The following is an 18465-nucleotide window of genomic DNA, read 5'->3' as shown; positions in this document are numbered from 1 at the left end:
CAGTTTACTTCTGACAATAATTGTTCCATCGAATTTGATCCCGCTGGCTGTTCTGTGAAGGATCTGTCATCCCAGAGAGTGATCGTCAGGTGCAATAGCTCCGGTCCCCTCTACCCGCTTCGATTCCCCGCCGCTCACGCTTTGGCAGCCACCTCCTCCTCCGACGTGTGGCATCATCGCCTCGGGCACCCCGGCTCTGATGTTTAATCTAGAGTTGCTTCTGCTGTTCCTTTGTAATAAAGCTGCCAATACCACTTGTCATGCTTGTCAGCTCGGTCGTCATGTGCGCCTTCCATTTCAGATATCATCATCTCGTGCTCTTCACAAATTTGATTTACTCCACTGTGACCTATGGACGTCCCCTGTTCCTAGTATTTCCGGCTACAAATACTATCTGGTGGTACTTGATGATTGTTCGCACTATTTGTGGACTTTTCCCCTGCGCCTTAAGTCTGACACTTTTGCGACTCTCACCAACTTCTTTTCGCTTGTGCATACTCAGTTTGGCGCCACAGTGAAAGCCGTGCAGTGCGACAACGGTCGCGAGTTCGATAACTCCAGCTCCCGCACCTTCTTCCTCTCCAAGGGGATGCACCTGCGAATGTCCTGCCCCCACACCTCGCCACAGAACGGTCATGCCGAGCGCATGATCCGGAGCATCAACAATGTTGTTCGCTCCCTCCTCTTCCAAGCCAGCATGCCGCCAGCATATTGGGTGGAGGGCCTACACACCGCCACCCATATCCTTAACCTCATGCCGACCAAAACCCTACAGGGTTCCACACCGCACCAGGCCCTCTTCGGCACTCCACCTGACTACGGTCACCTACGGGTTTTCGGTTCCGCCTGCTATCCGAACCTCTCCGCCACGGCACCCCACAAGCTAGCTCCTCGCTCCACTCTCTGTGTTTTCCTTGGTTACTCTGCTCATCATAAGGGATACCGCTGCCTTGACCGTTCCACCAACCGCGTGATAATCTCTCATCACGTGGTGTTTGACGAAACGCAATTTCCCTTCCAGCAGTCCTCACCAGTCTACACTAATGAGTTTAATTTTTTGGAGCTCCCCGAGGTGGTTCCATACAGCATGGCGCCTCCTTTGCTTCCTGAAGGTCCCCCTGTTGGCGTCGACGTCGCCACACTACCGCATGCGGCCGGCATTCCAGCACCACCGGGTGCTCCCTCGGCGCCACCAGCACCGTCCCTAGGCGCCAACGGCGCCCCCGCCTCACCTTCAGACGCTCTAGGCGCCCCCCTGCCGTCGTCCAGCACCTGGCCGGTTGCCCCTGCAGCACCCCTCGGCGACCGGCCAGCCCCGACGACGTCTCCCGGCCATCGGCTGGGCGCTGCCGCCCCTGTCACCCGGTTGGGCAGCCCCTCGCCTGGGCCGTCTGCTCCCGTCTCGGCACCTCAGGAGTCGGTCGACGCCTCTGGACCATTGCTGGTCTATTCCCGTCGGCACCGGCCTCCACCATCGTCGTCACCGCAGCAGCCACCTGCAGCCTCTCTGCCTCCGGGCGCCGTCCCGGTTCGCCCCGTCATCAACACACACTCCATGACGACCCGTGGCAAGATGGGCTTTTGGCAGCCCACCTTGTTCCACTCGTCGTCTCTCTCTCCGGTGCCTCGGTCCTATCGTGGGGCCCTCGCTGATCCTAATTGGCGCCAGGCGATGCATGAAGAATTCGACGCTCTCCTCTCCAACAACACTTGGGACCTCGTTCCTCGGCCCTCAGGCAGCAACATTGTGACCGGAAAGTGGATTTTCAAGCACAAGTTCCATGCTGACGGCTCTCTGGAGCGTTACAAGGCACGCTGGGTCCTTCGCGGCTTCACACAGCGCCCTGGGGTTGACTTCTCCGAGACTTTCAGCCCGGTTGTGAAACCCGCCACCGTCCGCACAGTGCTCTCGTTGGCTCTCTCTTGTCAGTGGCCTATACACCAGCTTGATGTCAAGAATGCTTTCCTGCACGGCACCCTGTCTGAGACGGTCTATTGTGCCCAGCCGACTGGTTTCGAGGACTCCGCTCATCCTGGGTATGTATGCAAGCTGAACCGCTCTCTCTACGGCCTCAAGCAGGCGCCTCGGGCATGGTACAGCCGCTTCTCCACATATTTGCAGCAGCTCGGATTTGTCGAGGCCCGTACGGACACCTCCCTCTTCGTGTTTCACCGTGGCCATGACACTGCCTACCTTCTCCTCTACGTGGATGATATTGTTCTGACCGCCTCCTCGTCGCTCCTCCTGGCCCGTATCATTCAGGACTTGCGCCAGGAGTTTTCGATGAAGGACCTCGGCCAGCTACATCACTTCCTTGGGATGCATGTTCAGCGCTCTGGTAAGGGTCTGCTACTCTCCCAGCGTCAGTTCATGGTGGAGATATTGGATCGTGCAGGTATGACCGATTGCAAGTCCTGTCAGACGCCTGTTGATACCAACCCCAAGCTATCTGACAGTGACGGCAACCTGCTCTCGGCTGCAGCTGCATCCGACTACAGGAGTTTGGCCGGTGCCCTTCAGTACCTGACATTCACCCGCCCGGATATCTCCTATGCTGTCCAGCAGGTTTGTCTCCACATGCACGCGCCGCGCGATTCACATCTCGCGGCCCTGAAGCGTATTCTGCGCTATGTACGCGGCACGCTTCACTTGGGCCTCCTGCTGCGCCCGTCCGTGCAGACCGAGTTTGTGGTGTACTCTGATGCGGACTGGGCAGGCTGTCCGGACACCCGCAAATCCACATCAGGTTATGCGGTCTTCTTGGGCGACAACTTGGTGTCCTGGTCTTCCAAGCGTCAGAATGCAGTATCCCGTTCCAGTGCCGAGGCAGAATACCGTGCCGTCGCCAACGCCGTCGCTGAGGTCACCTGGTTGCGCCAGCTTCTCCATGAGCTCCGTGTCCCTTTGCGCCGCACAGCTCTGGTTTACTGTGATAACATCAGCACTATGTACATGTCCTCCAACCCCATTCAGCACCAGCGCACCAAACATGTGGAGATTGATCTCCATTTCGTCCGGGAGCGCGTCGCCACCGGTGAAGTCCGCGTCTTGCATGTTCCGACGACATCTCAGTACGCCGACATCTTCACCAAGGGCCTGCCTTCTTCGGTCTTCACGGAGTTCCGGTCCAGTCTGAACGTCCAGGCTACCGACGCTCAGACTGCGGGGGGGTGTTAGACTGTAACATGTGTGTGCTGTGTTTATTGCGTGAGTGGGCCATGTATAGCAGGCCCAGGCCGGCCCATCTCTGGGCGCCGGCCCTAGGTGATTAGGGTTAGGCGCCTGCCCCTATGCAGGCGCCTATATATATGTACTGTATCCCCGTATCCCTAATCAATCTACTAGTTCCACGCAATCCTATTACTTTCAGTCGCGCCCGCCGCGCCGCAAGGACCCGAAACCTCGGCGATCAGATGGCTGCCGACGACGCCCGCGCGCAACAACCTGGCCGCCGTGACGCCCTTCTTTTTCCGATGGAGCTTGAATTAAGGCAGCTTTGCATTGGTGCACTGAGCCTACATGTGCGTTCCTTCGGCCAGTCTTAGTGCACAGTTTCGTTAAACAGTTATCAAGACTGTGAATTAGGTAAATGTGCCTGTTAAGTTTCATGGGGATAAAACTCCTCTCACATATGATGAAACTCATCCTTATCTCTCTTCATAAATACCTTGCAAAGTTAGCAAAATTAGTGATGTGTCATGAAAATTAATGCTCATGGAACTCTTTGTGAAACTTCCACCGAGACTGGACTTATTATCGAGCCCAATTAATCCCTTCAAACACCAGCGTAGAATAGCATACCGCGAGATCTAGAAACTTTTTACACTCGCCGGTCAATTTCCTACTGCTAATGCTGAAGTAAAGCTAGTCGTCATCACGCTATATATGATCGTGCAAGCCGGAAGCCTCCTGGACACCGTTGCGTTGCACGTAGCACTTGCACATCATCGAGCAGCTCGGAGCAGCAAGCTAGGACAGCATATCGATGGAGATCGCTGTGGACACGGCCAGCATCCTCGTGCTCCTCTCGCAGCAGCAGCAGCGGGGCGGCGGCAACCGCTCGGCGGCAACCGCTCGGCGGCGGCAGCAGCGCGAGGACGTCAGGCCTTGCCACGCGCCGACACGTGTTCGCATGCAAGACGTGCGAGCGGCGGTTCCCGACGTTCCAGGCGCTGGGCGAGCACCGCGCCAGCCACAGGCGCCCCAAGCCCTACAACACGGTGGGGACGCGCCGGGCGTCGCCGGAGGCGCACGAGCACGACCAGTGGCGGATCCAGAAACGAGCTCCGCCCCGAACTAACTAATATAAAGCTTAAAATCTTACTAGCCATACACTATTAGATATAACATATTTTTCAAACAGCACAATTCAACCAATAGACTCAAACAATTCAGCAACTATATCTCTCATATCAAGTTCAATCCGTAATCTTTTTTGCTCAACCCGACTCTCTACACTTTCGGCGCTACTCTTTTTAGCATAGTATTTCTCTATTCTAAGTTATGATTACGAAATGTTGCAATTACAAACTAAGACTCAAATACTTCCTGCTCAAATCAATGAAATGACATATTCATTACTTTACATAGAAATAGCATAAATAGACTAGCAGTCGTCGAGCAATTTCAAAAAAAATAGCATACCGAGACTTCAGCAAGGTCCGGCAGCCTGCCAGGCGTGGCCTGGGGCGTGGGGCCGTCGGGCGTGGGCGCGCCGCGCGCCACCCGCGGCAGGCGAGGCGGCAGCCGGCGGGGGCCCTGGGTGGCGGCCGGGCGGCGCGCCCCTAGCGGCGCGCGGGCGGCCGGCGGGCGCTGGCCGCTGGCTCCCTGCCGGCGGGGGCGCGGCAGCGCGGGGCCGTGGGGGGCCAGGGGTGCGGCGCGCGGCCGACGCCCAACGGCAAGCTGGGGCCGGGGGACCCGCCGACGCGGCGCCTGGGAAGCGGCCGGCGGCCTTCAATCCCTGCGAACGGGTCGGGCAGACGGGAGGCGGCCTGGAGGCGGCTGAGTCGGGGACTCGGGGGTGGGCGGACAGGAGGCGGCTAGCGCTAGGGTGACTGGGTGATGGCCTGGCCACCTGGGCCAAGTTGTCTTCGGGGTGGGCTAATGGGCCAAAAAAGTCTTTTTATGCTATTTTTATGAAGGACTTTCCTATTGTTCTTGGGCCTCGCCCCGGGCTGTAGCCCGGGCAACCCGAGGCCTAGATCCGCCCCTGAGCACGACGAGGGCGAGTGCACGGCAGGCGGCTGCTCAGTGTGCGGGCTCAAGTCCGCGGTCGGGCAGGCGTTGGGTGGCCACATGCGGCGGCACAGTGTGAGACACAACTTATACCGGTGGATACGAACACATACTATAGTGGAATTTGTTCAGGATTCACCATACAAGGATAAGAATCTCGCCAGAGTCTCGAGCATAAGCTCGCCACCGCCGCCACAACCGACGTGATCCTAATCAGTTCTTCTCTGGTGCACGCGTCCTCCTTTAACCATTACACGTCGTGCTAGAATGGTCACAACGACTCCCGTTCATGGGCCTAAACTACTTTAGCCAATACGGCCTAGCCAAGTACTTGTTGGGCTTCGGATCTCGTTGAGGACGCCCAGTTCCTTGAGTTGTTTCCGCAGCCTTGATCCTGCTTTCTTCCCCTTCCTCCTTCACAGAATTCGGTGTCACATTCTTGTTCGTGACATCCCCCTCTTCTTGAATAACGGCTTGTCTGCGAGCCATTGCAGATTCCAGCTGAGGTAAGATGTGATCTTCTTCTTCCCAAGTTGCCAGTTCCGCGGGCCAATCGTGCCACTTGACCAGACCCTGCTAGATAGCTCTTCTTCCAATGTTCCTGAGACACCAGTCGAGCATCATTTTTGGTACCTGCATAGATACATCATCTGGAGGTAGAGACGGGCTGCCAGTGGGTATGTTACCTTTGACCTTCTTAAGGAGTGAAACATGGAACACAGGGTGAATTTTGCTTCCAGAAGGCAACTTCAACTTGTAAGCAACCAATCCAATCTTGTTCTCAATCAGATAAGGACCAAAATATTTGAACGAGAGCTTATGACTAGCTCGTGAGCCAACAGAAGTCTGAACATAAGGTTGTAACTTAAGCCAAACCTTCTCTCCAACAGCAAAGGATCTTTCAGTTCTGTGCTTGTCCGCTTGACGTTTCATCCGCTGTTGTGCTCTCAACAACTGTTGCTGTAATAGTTCTGTCATTGTTTGTATTTCCTTTAGCCAGCCCTCCAAGTCTGGTATAGCACAATGTTCCACTCCTTCTATTCCTTCTATTCCAAAGTATCTAGGAGCATGCCCATACAACACTTCAAATGGTGATTTGTTCAAAGCTGAGTGGAAATTGATGTTGTACCAGAATTCAGCCAATGATAACCACTGTGACCATTTGGAAGGACAAGAATGTACAAAATAATGGAGATAAGCTTCCACACTTTGATTTACCCTCTCAGTTTGCCCATCACTTTGAGGATGATATGCAGAACTCATTCTGAGTTCAGTTTTAGACAACTTAAATAATTCTTGCCAAAGTTGACTAGTAAATATTTTATCTCTGTTAGACACCATGGCTTGTGGCATGCCATGTAGTTTATAGACATCATCCGTATATGCTTTAGCCACTTTGAGAGTAGTAAAAGGGTGGACTAACTTATGAAGTGAGAGTATTTTGAGAACTTGTCAACTACTACCAGTATGCAGTTGTAATTAGATGAAGTTGGCAAGCCTTCAATGAAGTCTAGAGTCACTACTTGCCAAGCATGATCAGGTACTTCCAAAGGTTGAAGAAGACCTGGATAAGGCACCCTTTCGACTTTTGCTCGTTGACAAACAGAATAAGACTCAACCCACTCATGTATGTGGTCCTTCATTTGAGGCCAATAGAAGAATCTTTTGATCCTTATATATGTGACCAAGATTTCTGAATGACCACCCATTGGACTTGAATGCAGAACCTTCATAACTTGTTGTATTTCTAGGCTATGACCCAACCATATCCTGTTCTTGTACTTGATAATGCCTTGTGATAGTTTGTACTTGCCTTGATCAGGATTGAGTAAAAGTTGTGTTAATAGCTTTTGAGCTTGTTCATTATCAGCATAACTAGACTGCAAGTCATCCAACCAAACTGGTTGTGCCTTTGATAAAGCCAAGACTTTTGAAGTTTCATCATGTGTAACTCTGGACAGTGCATCAGCAGCATTGTTTGTGGAGCCCTTCTTGTAGGAGATCTTGTATTGTAGACCGAGCAACTTGTTTAAAGCCTTCTGCTGCCATTAGGAATTTAGCCTCTGGTCATCCAGGTGAATTAAGCTTTTCTGATTAGTCTGAATGATGAATTCAGCAGTGGTCATCCAGGTGAATTAAGCTTTTCTGATCAGTCTGAATGATGAATTTAGCAGGTTGTAAATAGCTCCTTCGGTGATCTATAGCCACCAAGATTGCCAAACTCTCTTTTTCATAAGTAGAAAGGCCTTGGCTTTTGGGACCCAGTGCTATGCTAACATAAGCTATTGGATGCCCTCTTTGCTGCAATACTGCTCCAATTCCTTTGTCTGATGCATCAGTTTCCACCACAAAAGTCTTGTTAAAATCAGGAAGAGCTAAGACTGGAGATGAAGTGAGTGCAGATTTCAAAGTTTGAAAGTCCTGTTCAGCTATAGATATCCACACAAATATTTTCTCTTTCTTCAACAGTTCTGTTAGAGGTTTAGCTAACATGCCAAAATTTTTGACAAATCTTCTATAATACGCAGCCAAGCCAAGGAACCCCCTCAATTCCTTCACTGAAGTTGGAACGGGCCAATTCTGGACATCACTGACTTTTCCAGGATTTGTTTCCACACCTTCAGCACTTATAATGTGGTCCAGATATTTGAGCTGTTGTTGGGCAAAACTACATTTAGACAACCTGACTTTAAATTGATGTTCTTTCAACAAGTCAAAGACCATCTTACATGTTGCACGTGCTCTTCATAGCTCTTACTGTATATAAGTATATCATCAATGAAGACTACCACACACTTCCTGAGCAGAGGTGCCAATATGTGGTTCATAATAGCTTGGAATGTAGATGGTGCTCCTGTTAACCCATATGGCATAAGCTTATACTCAAAATGGCCGAAATGTGTTTGAAAAATAGTTTTGTACTGATCTTCTTCATTAACCAATATCTGATGAAAATCAGACCTAAGGTCCAAGGTTGTAAACCATTTTGCTCCATACAACTCCTCAAACAACTCTTCAATGATTGGTAGTGGAAATTTGTTCTTGATAGTGTAGGCATTCAACCTTCTGAAATCTACACACAACCTCCATTCTCCTATTTTCTTTTTGACTAGCAATACAGGGAGGCAAAAGGACTTATACTGGCCTGAATCATGTGATCTTGTAAAAGCTTGGCCACTTGTTGCTCTATTTCATCTTTCTGAGCTGGGGTATATCTATATGGCCTCAATTTGAAAGGTTGGGCTCCAGGCAGCAAGGGAATTGAATGAGTAATATTTCTATTTGGAGGCAGTCCTTTTGGTTCAGCAAAGAGTTCTACATAGTTGTCCACTAACTCTTGCCTTCATTGCTAGGATGTTGTTCAACAGAATTACTTGCAGAACACACCAAATATCATCTTGCTTTTGTATAGCAAATAACTGATCTCCAGTGATATAAAGACAAGGTGTGTTATCTTGTGTTCCCTGTATCCTGACTTTCTTCTCCTTGTAGTGGAAAGACAGCCATTTTTGAGCCTAATGTACCTTCATAGGACTAAAAGTTTCCAGCCAATCCATCCCCAATATAGCATCATAGCATTTCAAGGGAAGTATCTTAAAAGTTGTCAAGAATTGAATCCCTTGAACAAGCCAATTGCAATTCACCACTTTATGTGTACATTGCAGAATACCTCCATCTGCCATGTTGACATCAATAGGTTTCTTCAGTGGTCTCCAGTTTGGTAAAAGTGCAGCAAACTGCTCACTAATGAAATTATGAGAGTTGCTAGAGTCCACCAATACAACAGTCTTATATTGTTGAATAAAGCATTGGAGCTTCATTGTCTTCCCAGAATAAGTTTCATTTACAGCTTGTGCAAAAATTGCCATTAAATCTTCTCATGAATCAGAATCAGATTCACCCAAGGATTGATGTACAGGTTCCTCCTTCTTTGCAATCATTTGCCAAAACTCTTCTACAATATGGAGGGGAACATTCTCAGGACAAGTATGCTGAGGATCCTATTTTGCTCCACACTTGTAGTAGAGTCCCTTGGCCTTCCTATAAGCCATCAGAGCTGACACTCTATCACCTAATGGTTAGGAGATCTCCTATCTTCAGTTGGAAATTGTTCATTTTGCCTTGCTACAGAAGACACACTGCCAGTCCTCTGCACTGACTTGATAGAATTGGGTACTTCTATTCTCCTTCTTTATTTGCTAGGACCTCCCTCTAGCACTTCCTCCTGCAAAATTGCCAAAGAGCTAGCAATATCCAAATCTTTTGGCCTATGAACAAGTACTATTGCCTTAATTTCAATCTTTAAACCATCTACAAATTTACTAGTAACAACAGAGGGATTGAAATAAGGGTCATGAGCCAGCAGTTGGTGAACAAGCTTATCAAAAAGCTCTATGTATTCTGCTACTGACCCTGACTGTTTGATATGAAATAATTGCCTAATAACATGGTTGTGCTGATCCCTCTCAAACCTTCCTAACACAACTTGGCAGAGATTCTCCCAAGTACACTTCTTAAGATCTATTTCTATGGATTGCATCCAAAAATCAGCAGAGCCCCCAAATTCATGGTAGCTAACTTAACCCAATGAGATTTAGGAGTTTCATAGACATCAAAAAAATTCTCACACCTCCTAATCCAGATCTTGGGATTAGTTCCACCAAACCGAGGAAATTCAAGCTGGGGTATGCCATGACTAAAGCTAGGAGCAGGAAGATAACTAACACATCCAACAGAATCAAACCCATGAAAAGGAACATGTGTAACATTGAGGTCTCGATTTGCACCTTTGACCGGAGGTGGCACCAGGGTTGTGACAACCCCAGCACCAACACTCCGGTGCTGAGTTTCGACGCGGTGGTAGTATTGCCCAGACGCCTCTGCATCTCCAATCACCCCTAGATGGGTGGGGGAAGGCGCCTCAACCTTGATCCCTTCATCTGGCTTCTTCTTGGGAGCTCGTGGACGAACAGATCTACCTTCTGCTTGAGATCGTACATAGAATTCTGCAACTCCGTGACCTTGTTCTCCAACTTAGGTTTCCATTCCTTCACTGCACCTTGCTCTTGAGTAAGAAGATCAATGGACTGCTGCATCTCCTCGATCTTGCGATTGGTCTCATCCACCTTTTTTTCCCAACTCCTCCAGCTTCGCCGACACCGTTGCCATGGAATCCGTCGGTACCACCATGGCTCCGACATGAACTTGGAAGCGAGTGAGATGAGAGTGCGTTGGATCCAGAATCGATCAACTCTGAATACCAAATGTGAGACACAACTTATACCGGTGGACACGAACACACACTATAGTGGAATTTGTTCAGGATTCACGATACAAGGATAAGGATCTCGTCGGAGTCTCGAGCCTAAGCTCGCCGCCGCCGCCACAACCGACGTGATCCTAATCAGTTCTCCCCTAGTGCACGCCTCCTCCTTTAACCATTACACCCCGTGCCAGAATGGTCACAACGACTCCCGTTCATGGGCCTAAACTACTTTAGCCACTACGGCCCAGCCAAGTACTTGTTGGGCTTCGAATCCCGTCGAGGACGCCCAGCTCCTTGAGTTGTTACCGCAGCCTTGATCCCGTTTCCTTCCCCTTCCTCCTTTAGAGCATTCGGCGTCACATTCTTGTTCGTGACACACAGACACAGGACCACGGCGGTGGCCGCCGGAACCCTCCGTTCCGGGGACGGGGCGTCGGTGGAGGGTGATGAAGACATCAGCAACGGTTGTGCCAGTGGCATTTGCTTGGACTTGAAGCTGGCAACATCCGAGAACTGCGCCAAGTGCCGGAAGAACGCTAGGCTCGGCGACACAATGCAGGGCGTGCAGAAAAAGTTGATATTGGATTGCTCTCTTTGAGATGTTGCCTTCATCAGATGTATAAGTTGTGTTCGTTTCAATTTTTTCGTATAGTTCAAATTCAAAGTGTATTTGGTTTCATTTCCAAATATATACTCCACGCAATAAGTATCATCATCGAACACGAATATCACTGGTATAAATTCCTCATTCCTCTTTTGTCTCTCGTAAGGTCAGTCTCAATGGACCGTTTCATAATAGTTTCATGAATATTAAAATCTATACCACATCACCAATTTTTGCTTACTTGTCATGATCATTATGAGGAGAGAGGTGTTTTGTAGCCGGTCTCAATGGACGGTTTTTATAGGAGTTTCGTGAACATTAAAATATATACCACACCAGTAATTTTATTTACTTGTCATGATTATTATGATAGGGAGAGTTTCATCAAATGTGGGGTTACACTCATCAAGCAGTGTAAAATCTTGGTAATGCACTTGGTAACTGCATTGGTAACTGCACTGAAACTAGCCTAAGGCTGGTACACAATCCAAGAACCTTTGACCAACGCTTAATCTAAGAAATTTGTTAACTATACTATATAAATTTGGTAACTAGATTCTATTCGACAACATTCCATGAGATCAGTTTTTAAAGAACACTTGATATGATGTCAATTTCATATAGCCATATGAACAACTTAAGACATCTAAGGACAAAGTATGTGACCACGATAGGTCAAACCCCGTGCTTTTAAAGAGGGAATACACCTGACAGCAACAAAAGTACATCAAAGGTGCTTTCCCAAGAAAATAAATTGCAAGGAAAAATACAACGCAACAATGCACGCAGAGCAACACCTTATTCCATGCATTGATCGATAAAATGCAAACCCAACGACATGGATTTCATTCATTACACACTGTAGGGAGGGGGGAGGTTTTTCAATGGACCGAAATCCAGAGTGCAATAGCTCCCGGCAATAGCAATAGCTACGTCAACAGCAAGAGGTGGTTGCTTCAAAGAGGGGAAGCAAACACAAGTACAACCACATCAGTATATCAAAGTGGCTTCTTCAAATTCTTCCTATAACAGCCAAGCGGGAAATAAATAAAGTCAAATAACCAACGACCACAGACATTGTGCTTCGCTTATGAGCCGCAGCAAGCAGATTTCTGGCCAACTGGTGTCTCGGTGGCATCCGGCTTGTTAATCTTGATTGCCTTGTCCTACAGTGCAAGGATAGATTGCTCAGATCATTGGTTGAGATGAAATTTCAAACATAACCAGATGCAATTATCTGTACCTCAGGCTTGGAATCTGTCTCGGCAAGCCTCTGCTTGATGTCACGTGCAATGGAGAAAAACACTTGCTCCACGTTAAGGTTTGTCTTGGCACTCTGCAAAACACAATACTCTGTGAGACCAAAACAACAGTCACTGAAAAGGTTCGATTCAGGCAGAAACTTACAGTTTCAAAGAACTTGATCCCGTACTCATCAGCAAGCGCTTGTCCTTTTGCAGTAGGTACAGCCTGATGTAACAGTTACAGTAAAGTTAAGCATGTAATCAGTGATTTCAAACAAATGATACAGGCTGAAATCAGTGAAATTTTATAGAATACTAGAACAATCAAAAGGAAAAGATGACTTCAGGGATCTCTACCCTTTTGCTCTCATCCATATCTGCCTTATTGCCAACCAATATTTTGTTGACATTATCAGAGGCGTGTTGCTCAATGTTCCGAATCCAGTTTCGGATGTCTGTATGTTAGGTGAGACAATTATCAACAAATGGGTAAATTTGTTCAAAATGGAAGCATTAGGGAATAGAGTGTGTTGGGTAAGAGCGTACTGTTAAAAGAAGACTCATCAGTGACGTCATAAACCAGCAGGATGCCCATAGCTCCTCGGTAGTATGCTGAGATAAAATAATGTTTGCTGGATCAAAATGTTATCATATAACTTCAACGAAGTAGATGATCAGAAATGAAATAAAACACTATACCAGTGGTAATGGTCCGGAAGCGTTCTTGGCCTGCTGTGTCCCAAATCTGTAGCTTGATGCGCTTGCCATCCAACTCTATTGTTCTTATCTTAAAATCAATACTACATAAAACAAGCATTGAAATCAGATTTAAGTACATAACAAATGCCACAATCCCATCTTTGCGGGAAGAGATGATGAACACTTGAACAATCTTCAGGTCCGTAAGCTTTTCGAAGAAAAAAAAATCATGTCACCATAGAGACTTACCCAATTGTGGTAATAAAGCTTGTAGTGAAGGAACCATCGGAGAACCGCAATAGGAGGCAACTCTTGCCGACACCTAGAAACAAGTAAGAAAAGTGTTTGTCAGGCAATTGAGATAACAGAAAACTTAACCAAAGGACATGACACTAGCTGCACAGTAACTTTTCAGTCAAAAACATACCTTCGTATGATAACTGTCCAGATCTATACATGTTATAACAACATAGCTACTAGAGCAAGACTCAGCAATCGGAGTAATTCCAAGGTTATCCCAGGAACCAATGGACCTCAAGCAAATACTAGAAATGCTCTAAACCAATGCATAGAACACAGACTACAGGATGGATAGCCATCATCCTTGTGTAGCAAGAACCACTTAGTTGATCATCAGTAATGCTGAATCAGGTAAAGAGTGAAATATGGATAAAATGGCTCAGATAGAGAACACAACAATGCACCTAGTTTTGTTGAGGCATATTTTGTGGTTTAAGTCCTGCAATAGGTTTTGTAATTTTTTTCTAGTGCCGATAAATTAGTTTCACTGCTCCAACTAACATCCAGCGGCTGCCATTTTCACACGTTATCCACCCTCAAAAGCATGAAACTCTCTGTATTCACTGACAGCAAATTCCATAGACATAATGGTTAAATAGTATGCGCTAACAAGTAAATTATCAAAGAACACAGAGCAGCACACAGCATCACATACAAATGATATTTTATTATATAAATCACCTATATTGAACATATTCTGAAGTAAGATTTTCTAGTCTGTCCGCTCAATGCAAGAATGGGTAAAAGAAACAATTGCTTAACCAGGAAGTATCAACTCAAAACGTCAACCATTGAACAAGTCTACCAACTTAATCTGCAGTGCAAGAGACTTTAGGAGCACATTTCCACAAATTGGACTATTTCCAGTGTGCATCTTCCATGAACCAAACAATTTGCACAGGTGAATGTTCGTCAATGAAGGAAAAACTCACATCAATATCACAAATGAAGTTCATACAAGAAAGAAAAAAAGTCACAGAAAGGCACAATCCATCCTTCCCATCACTGCCCCTCAATTTCGCATCTGAGACTAATGCAGCAAAGCGGCTACTAGATGAAGGAACGGTGAGTTAGGCAGAAAGCAGGAACCAGCAAGCAACATCTCTTCCGCTCTCCACTACAAACTGAACACGGATCAATCGCACGAAAACGGCCACGGGCAGCAGGAGCGAGATCCACATGGCGTGTAAGCCAAACCCAACCCCCGATCCCACGAACGCGAGCGCGCGTACGCACAAATTCATCCATCTACTGAGATATATAGAGGGAGAGATCTAGTGGCACCCACCGCTATCCCCAATGAGGAGCAGCTTAATAAGGTAGTCGTAGTCGGCCCGGGCCCTCGCCGGCGGCGCCGCCATGGCGCTCCTCCTCCTGCCCGGGGCGCAACGCAACCCCCGACCTGCACGCAGAGGGCAAACGAGGAACGCCGCGCCGGTGAGCGACCCGAGGGAATGGCGGCCGGCGACGGACGGCGGGGCGGGGCGAGGGCGGATCGGTGGGCTCACCTACGGGCGTGGGGCGCGGGGATCGAGGAGCGGGCGGTGCCGGATCTGGGGGCTGCGCAGGGGAGGTTGGGGGCGAAGCGAGACGAGACGGGGAGACGGGAAATTTTCCGTGAGGGGTAAAACGAGCACACGGTGGTGGTTTTGATTCGACGGGGCCGGGCGCATGAGCGAGCGAGCGTGTGTTATGATGGGGTCAGGTCGGGTCGGGTCAGGTCACTTGGATTGGAAGACAGGGCTGGGTCTGCCCGTCTGGGTTACTTGCGGCGCTTTGCGATGCTTAACCCGAGGCGCTTAGCCACCGACCGGTGAGCTTAAGCCTGACACCGGATGGTATTCTGCGCTAATGGCGACGCCAAAGTTTTTTTAGTGTGAGGGGAGACCATTCCAGTTTTCAATCAAGAAATAGTACTCGATAGATGCATTGCCTAGGGTATATATGCTCCTAGTAGAATACTACATCCGATTCTTTGACGTTCCCGTTGGCTACTTGCAGGCAAATCACCGTCTGAAACGTTAAATATAATGAATCGGAGGTAGTATTAGCTAGGGGCGGCGAGCGCGATTGCTGGCCGCTGGATCTGTGGCGCGCATTATTTATGAATCATTTGGTGTGTATGGTTTTGTTTGAAGTTAGAAAGCATAAGTATTATGAAAGATAATGTCTTTTCTGAACCAAACATACAAGTATTTTCAAACTTGATGTGTAATCCAAAAGTTTCCTTTTCCGAAGAACCGACGATCATCAATTCAGCTTGTGTACCTAGCAGTCGCCCTTTGTGGTGGATTTGATGGTACAAGTGGTAACAATGTTTTTGCGTGAAAGAAAGGGATAAACGGAAAGCAGACCGGTGGTGTGCTTTCTGTGTTTTCAGGTTTCAGCCTCCCAACATCATCATCCGTGGGGTCACGCAGCCTCCATGCAGCCCCTTCCTTCGGAAACTCCCACTCGTCAGCGGCTTCTCGGTGCAGTTACAGCACGCGAAAGTGGCCCAAGGGATGGGCGGAGCCGGACGGTGCAAGCACTACAGGAAAAAGGGTAACTTGATGGCATTTCAAGCGTGTTGAGGCCCCTATGACCAGGATTCTAAAACTGCGCTGATGGGTAACTCCAGAGTATGAAATTGCTAACCAACCACATGCAGCCATGCAGGCCCGGACAGCACGCACAAGAAGCTCGACCACATGCCTAAAATGGTTGGTGGTATCCAGCAGGGACCAGCACCTTTTGCAACCATTATTTGCCAAAGCAGCTCTAATTGCAGTGCATCCAATGCTCAGTTTTTGTTTTGTATATTATCTATACAGCAAAATGACAGGAGTGCCAGACTCTTTCAGAATGGCAGTACTCTCTGTTTCTACTAGCAAATTGTTGGAAGTAGACTACTGACCTTCGCTTGTTGTTCGCACAAAATTGGGCCATCTATCATTCTATCTTGGCAAAGCCCACAAATCACTCCTCCGCGCCGGGTGGCCGTGCCGTTCCGTGCATCCGGGATTTCGGGGGCTGGCCGCAGCTCCCATGGAAGTCCGATCGGACCGAGGGCCGTCCATTCCTCGCTGGGTGGTCATGGACCATCAGATCTTCCGCAGGGACCGTACCACGTCTCCGTCCACCGCGACGACAGGAACAGGATAACCTCCGCGTCCGCGATGGCCCGCGCCAGCAACGGTGACCCCGTCGCGTCTCCTCCTCCTCTCCTCGCTGCCTGGCACGTCCCGCCTCTGCGTGCACCACCGCCCGGAGGGGCGCGAGCTCTCCTGCTTCGACACCGTCGTGGCGGCCCACGGGGACGCCGCAATCTTCCGCCTGGAGGGCAACTTCGAGGGCCTGACGTGCTACGCGATCGACTTCTTCCTCTACCGGGCTCTCGCTGCTCCCGCGCCACTACTCGATCCAGAAGGAGATCGCGGCCGCGGCGGAGGGCTCCTGGAGGAGAAGTCGCCAGCGACGCATGGGGCGTTTGGTTGCCTGCATCAGCCTTCAGCTAGTTCTGCTGGTGCAAGATTTGTTGTTTGTTTGGTTCGCGTATCTGCTCGGTCAAGCTCCGCGCGTGCGAGATTCCCTCCGCAGCCAGGCTCTACCGGTGCGAGGAAATCGGCCGTTTCTGCTGGACCAGGCTCGCGTGGTGCAGGTAATTAGCCATCTAATGATGTTATTAATACATTATTAGCACATATTAAATGATATTAACATATTTCGATTAATATTAAGAAGTAATAAGATAAACTAAAAGCTTTAAGATAATAGTTTCTCCATAATAAATGCCATTACGTGATTATTTATATATTTTCATCTCATACAACCCGTCCTCGTCCGAGCAACTAAAGAGCTTCTCGGGAGAGCCTGGCCCGTGCGAGCAGGCAACCAAACACCATTCTCTTACATGCAATGGGTCTGGTTCTAGGGAGTCAGGCTGGCTGGTGCGAGCTAGACTCCTCCAGGCAACCAAAAACGTCCATGATGAACAAAAGCGGCATCGGCCTCTTGCTCACCGGTGAGGACGATTCAGGAGGATTCGTTGTGGCGGAGCTCCGTCTTAATCTGAGCAAGCTCGACAGCGGCGACGTGGACGCGCCTCTCTCGAAGGGGAGCGCTAGCTCTTCAGGCTCCGCTGGTGGAGTGGGAAGTGAAGCACGCGAGCGTCCGTGACGGCAAGGCCACGTTCCGTGACATCCGCGGCTGGTGGGAAGCTCACAAAGTCATAAGGTCGTCGTCCCTTACGGCGGCTACCTTTGCTGGGTCGACCTTTGCAAGAGGTGTTGTCTTCTGCGACGTGAATCGTGACAGCCCTGAGCTTGTACCTCCCGTTGCCCATGGGTCACGTATGTCAAGAGATGATCAGGTTTCACAGATCATAGCGATATAGGATATCGTACTGATGATGTTAGCGATATAGGATATCGTACTGATGATGTGAACATGTGTTATGAACATATTGTTGGATAGACCCACTGCGAGACACTGCGAATACATTTGTGCTATCGGTGAGTCTTGTAATGACACATATACTAAAATCCTTAGACCTGAGATCGGCGTAGAGTCCCGGATTGCGGAAGAGCATATTTTGGGGTGCCAAACGCTACCCCATAACTGGGTTGTTATAAAGGTAGCTTTCGCGTCTGTTCTGAAACAAATCACAGGGTCCGTCGAGTCAAGATGGAATCTGCCCCTCCTGCATTAGGGAGAGATACCTCTTGACCCTCTCGATGTGTAGGAACTGAAAGTGCATGGTCATACCATGACTAAAGGTTACTCGGTAAAATAAGTTCTACATGGAGCAGATATGGCTAAGTTGATAAGAGTAGCACTTCACTTGCCTTGTACTTAGCTAGGTTTCGTGTGGTGGAAGGACATACTATTGGCGCATATCAAAGTTATGCAAGATATGATCTTTGTGGACCATCGGGAGTTAGTACGCTTTGCTAGAGGCCAATGCTGACTATTGACTAGAAACAGTTTCTAGTTCATGACTGTTGGTTGCATGAACCTATGGAGTCACACACTTAAGGAGAGAGAACTAAAAAAGGATCAATTGGATTGAGTCCAGGACACTGCAGCAAATAGCCGCCCTGATTGGCTAAGTGCAAGCGGGAGATGATTGGCTAAG

General features: G+C 48.8%; 2 protein-coding genes across 2 annotated transcripts; one reads left to right on the top strand and one right to left on the bottom strand.

The window, feature by feature from the left end:
- Nucleotides 1–11886: 11886 nt before the first annotated feature.
- On the bottom strand, nt 11887–15018 carry LOC101780246 (ras-related protein RABE1c). The gene is made up of 9 exons (XM_004961779.2): nt 14858–15018; nt 14638–14751; nt 13299–13371; nt 13050–13150; nt 12897–12962; nt 12708–12805; nt 12514–12576; nt 12350–12442; nt 11887–12272 (listed from the first exon to the last, which is right to left on the bottom strand). The coding sequence occupies exons 2-9, from the start codon at nt 14708–14710 to the stop codon at nt 12195–12197; spliced, it is 645 nt and encodes a 214-aa protein (XP_004961836.1). The 5' UTR covers nt 14711–14751; nt 14858–15018; the 3' UTR covers nt 11887–12194.
- LOC111256743 lies at nt 14709–17803 on the top strand. The gene is made up of 3 exons (XM_022825238.1): nt 14709–14922; nt 16522–16989; nt 17263–17803. The coding sequence occupies exons 1-3, from the start codon at nt 14709–14711 to the stop codon at nt 17505–17507; spliced, it is 927 nt and encodes a 308-aa protein (XP_022680973.1). The 3' UTR covers nt 17508–17803.
- The last annotated feature ends 662 nt before the right edge of the window (nt 17804–18465 follow it).

The sequence above is a fragment of the Setaria italica genome, chromosome III, assembly GCF_000263155.2.
Source record: "Setaria italica strain Yugu1 chromosome III, Setaria_italica_v2.0, whole genome shotgun sequence".
Taxonomy (NCBI): domain Eukaryota; kingdom Viridiplantae; phylum Streptophyta; class Magnoliopsida; order Poales; family Poaceae; genus Setaria; species Setaria italica.
The sequence above is the reverse complement of the archived record's forward strand: the minus strand, read 5'-3'. Positions and strand labels throughout refer to the sequence as shown.

What these genes read in the sequence shown, in the direction of transcription:
- LOC111256743 (XM_022825238.1), top strand. Translation starts at nt 14,709, where the DNA reads ATGGCGCTCCTCCTCCTGCCCGGGGCGCAACGCAACCCCCGACCTGCA. An exon ending in CTGGGGGCTGCGCAGGGGAG is followed by an intron (nt 14,923 to 16,521) that starts GTTGGGGGCGAA and finishes GGCCCGCGCCAG; the next exon opens with CAACGGTGACCCCGTCGCGT. An exon ending in ACCAGGCTCGCGTGGTGCAG is followed by an intron (nt 16,990 to 17,262) that starts GTAATTAGCCAT and finishes GTCTGGTTCTAG; the next exon opens with GGAGTCAGGCTGGCTGGTGC.
- LOC101780246 (XM_004961779.2), bottom strand. Translation starts at nt 14,710, where the DNA reads ATGGCGGCGCCGCCGGCGAGGGCCCGGGCCGACTACGACTACCTTATT. An exon ending in AGCTTTATTACCACAATTGG is followed by an intron (nt 13,151 to 13,298) that starts GTAAGTCTCTAT and finishes TGTTTTATGTAG; the next exon opens with TATTGATTTTAAGATAAGAA. An exon ending in TGATGAGTCTTCTTTTAACA is followed by an intron (nt 12,806 to 12,896) that starts GTACGCTCTTAC and finishes CCTAACATACAG; the next exon opens with ACATCCGAAACTGGATTCGG.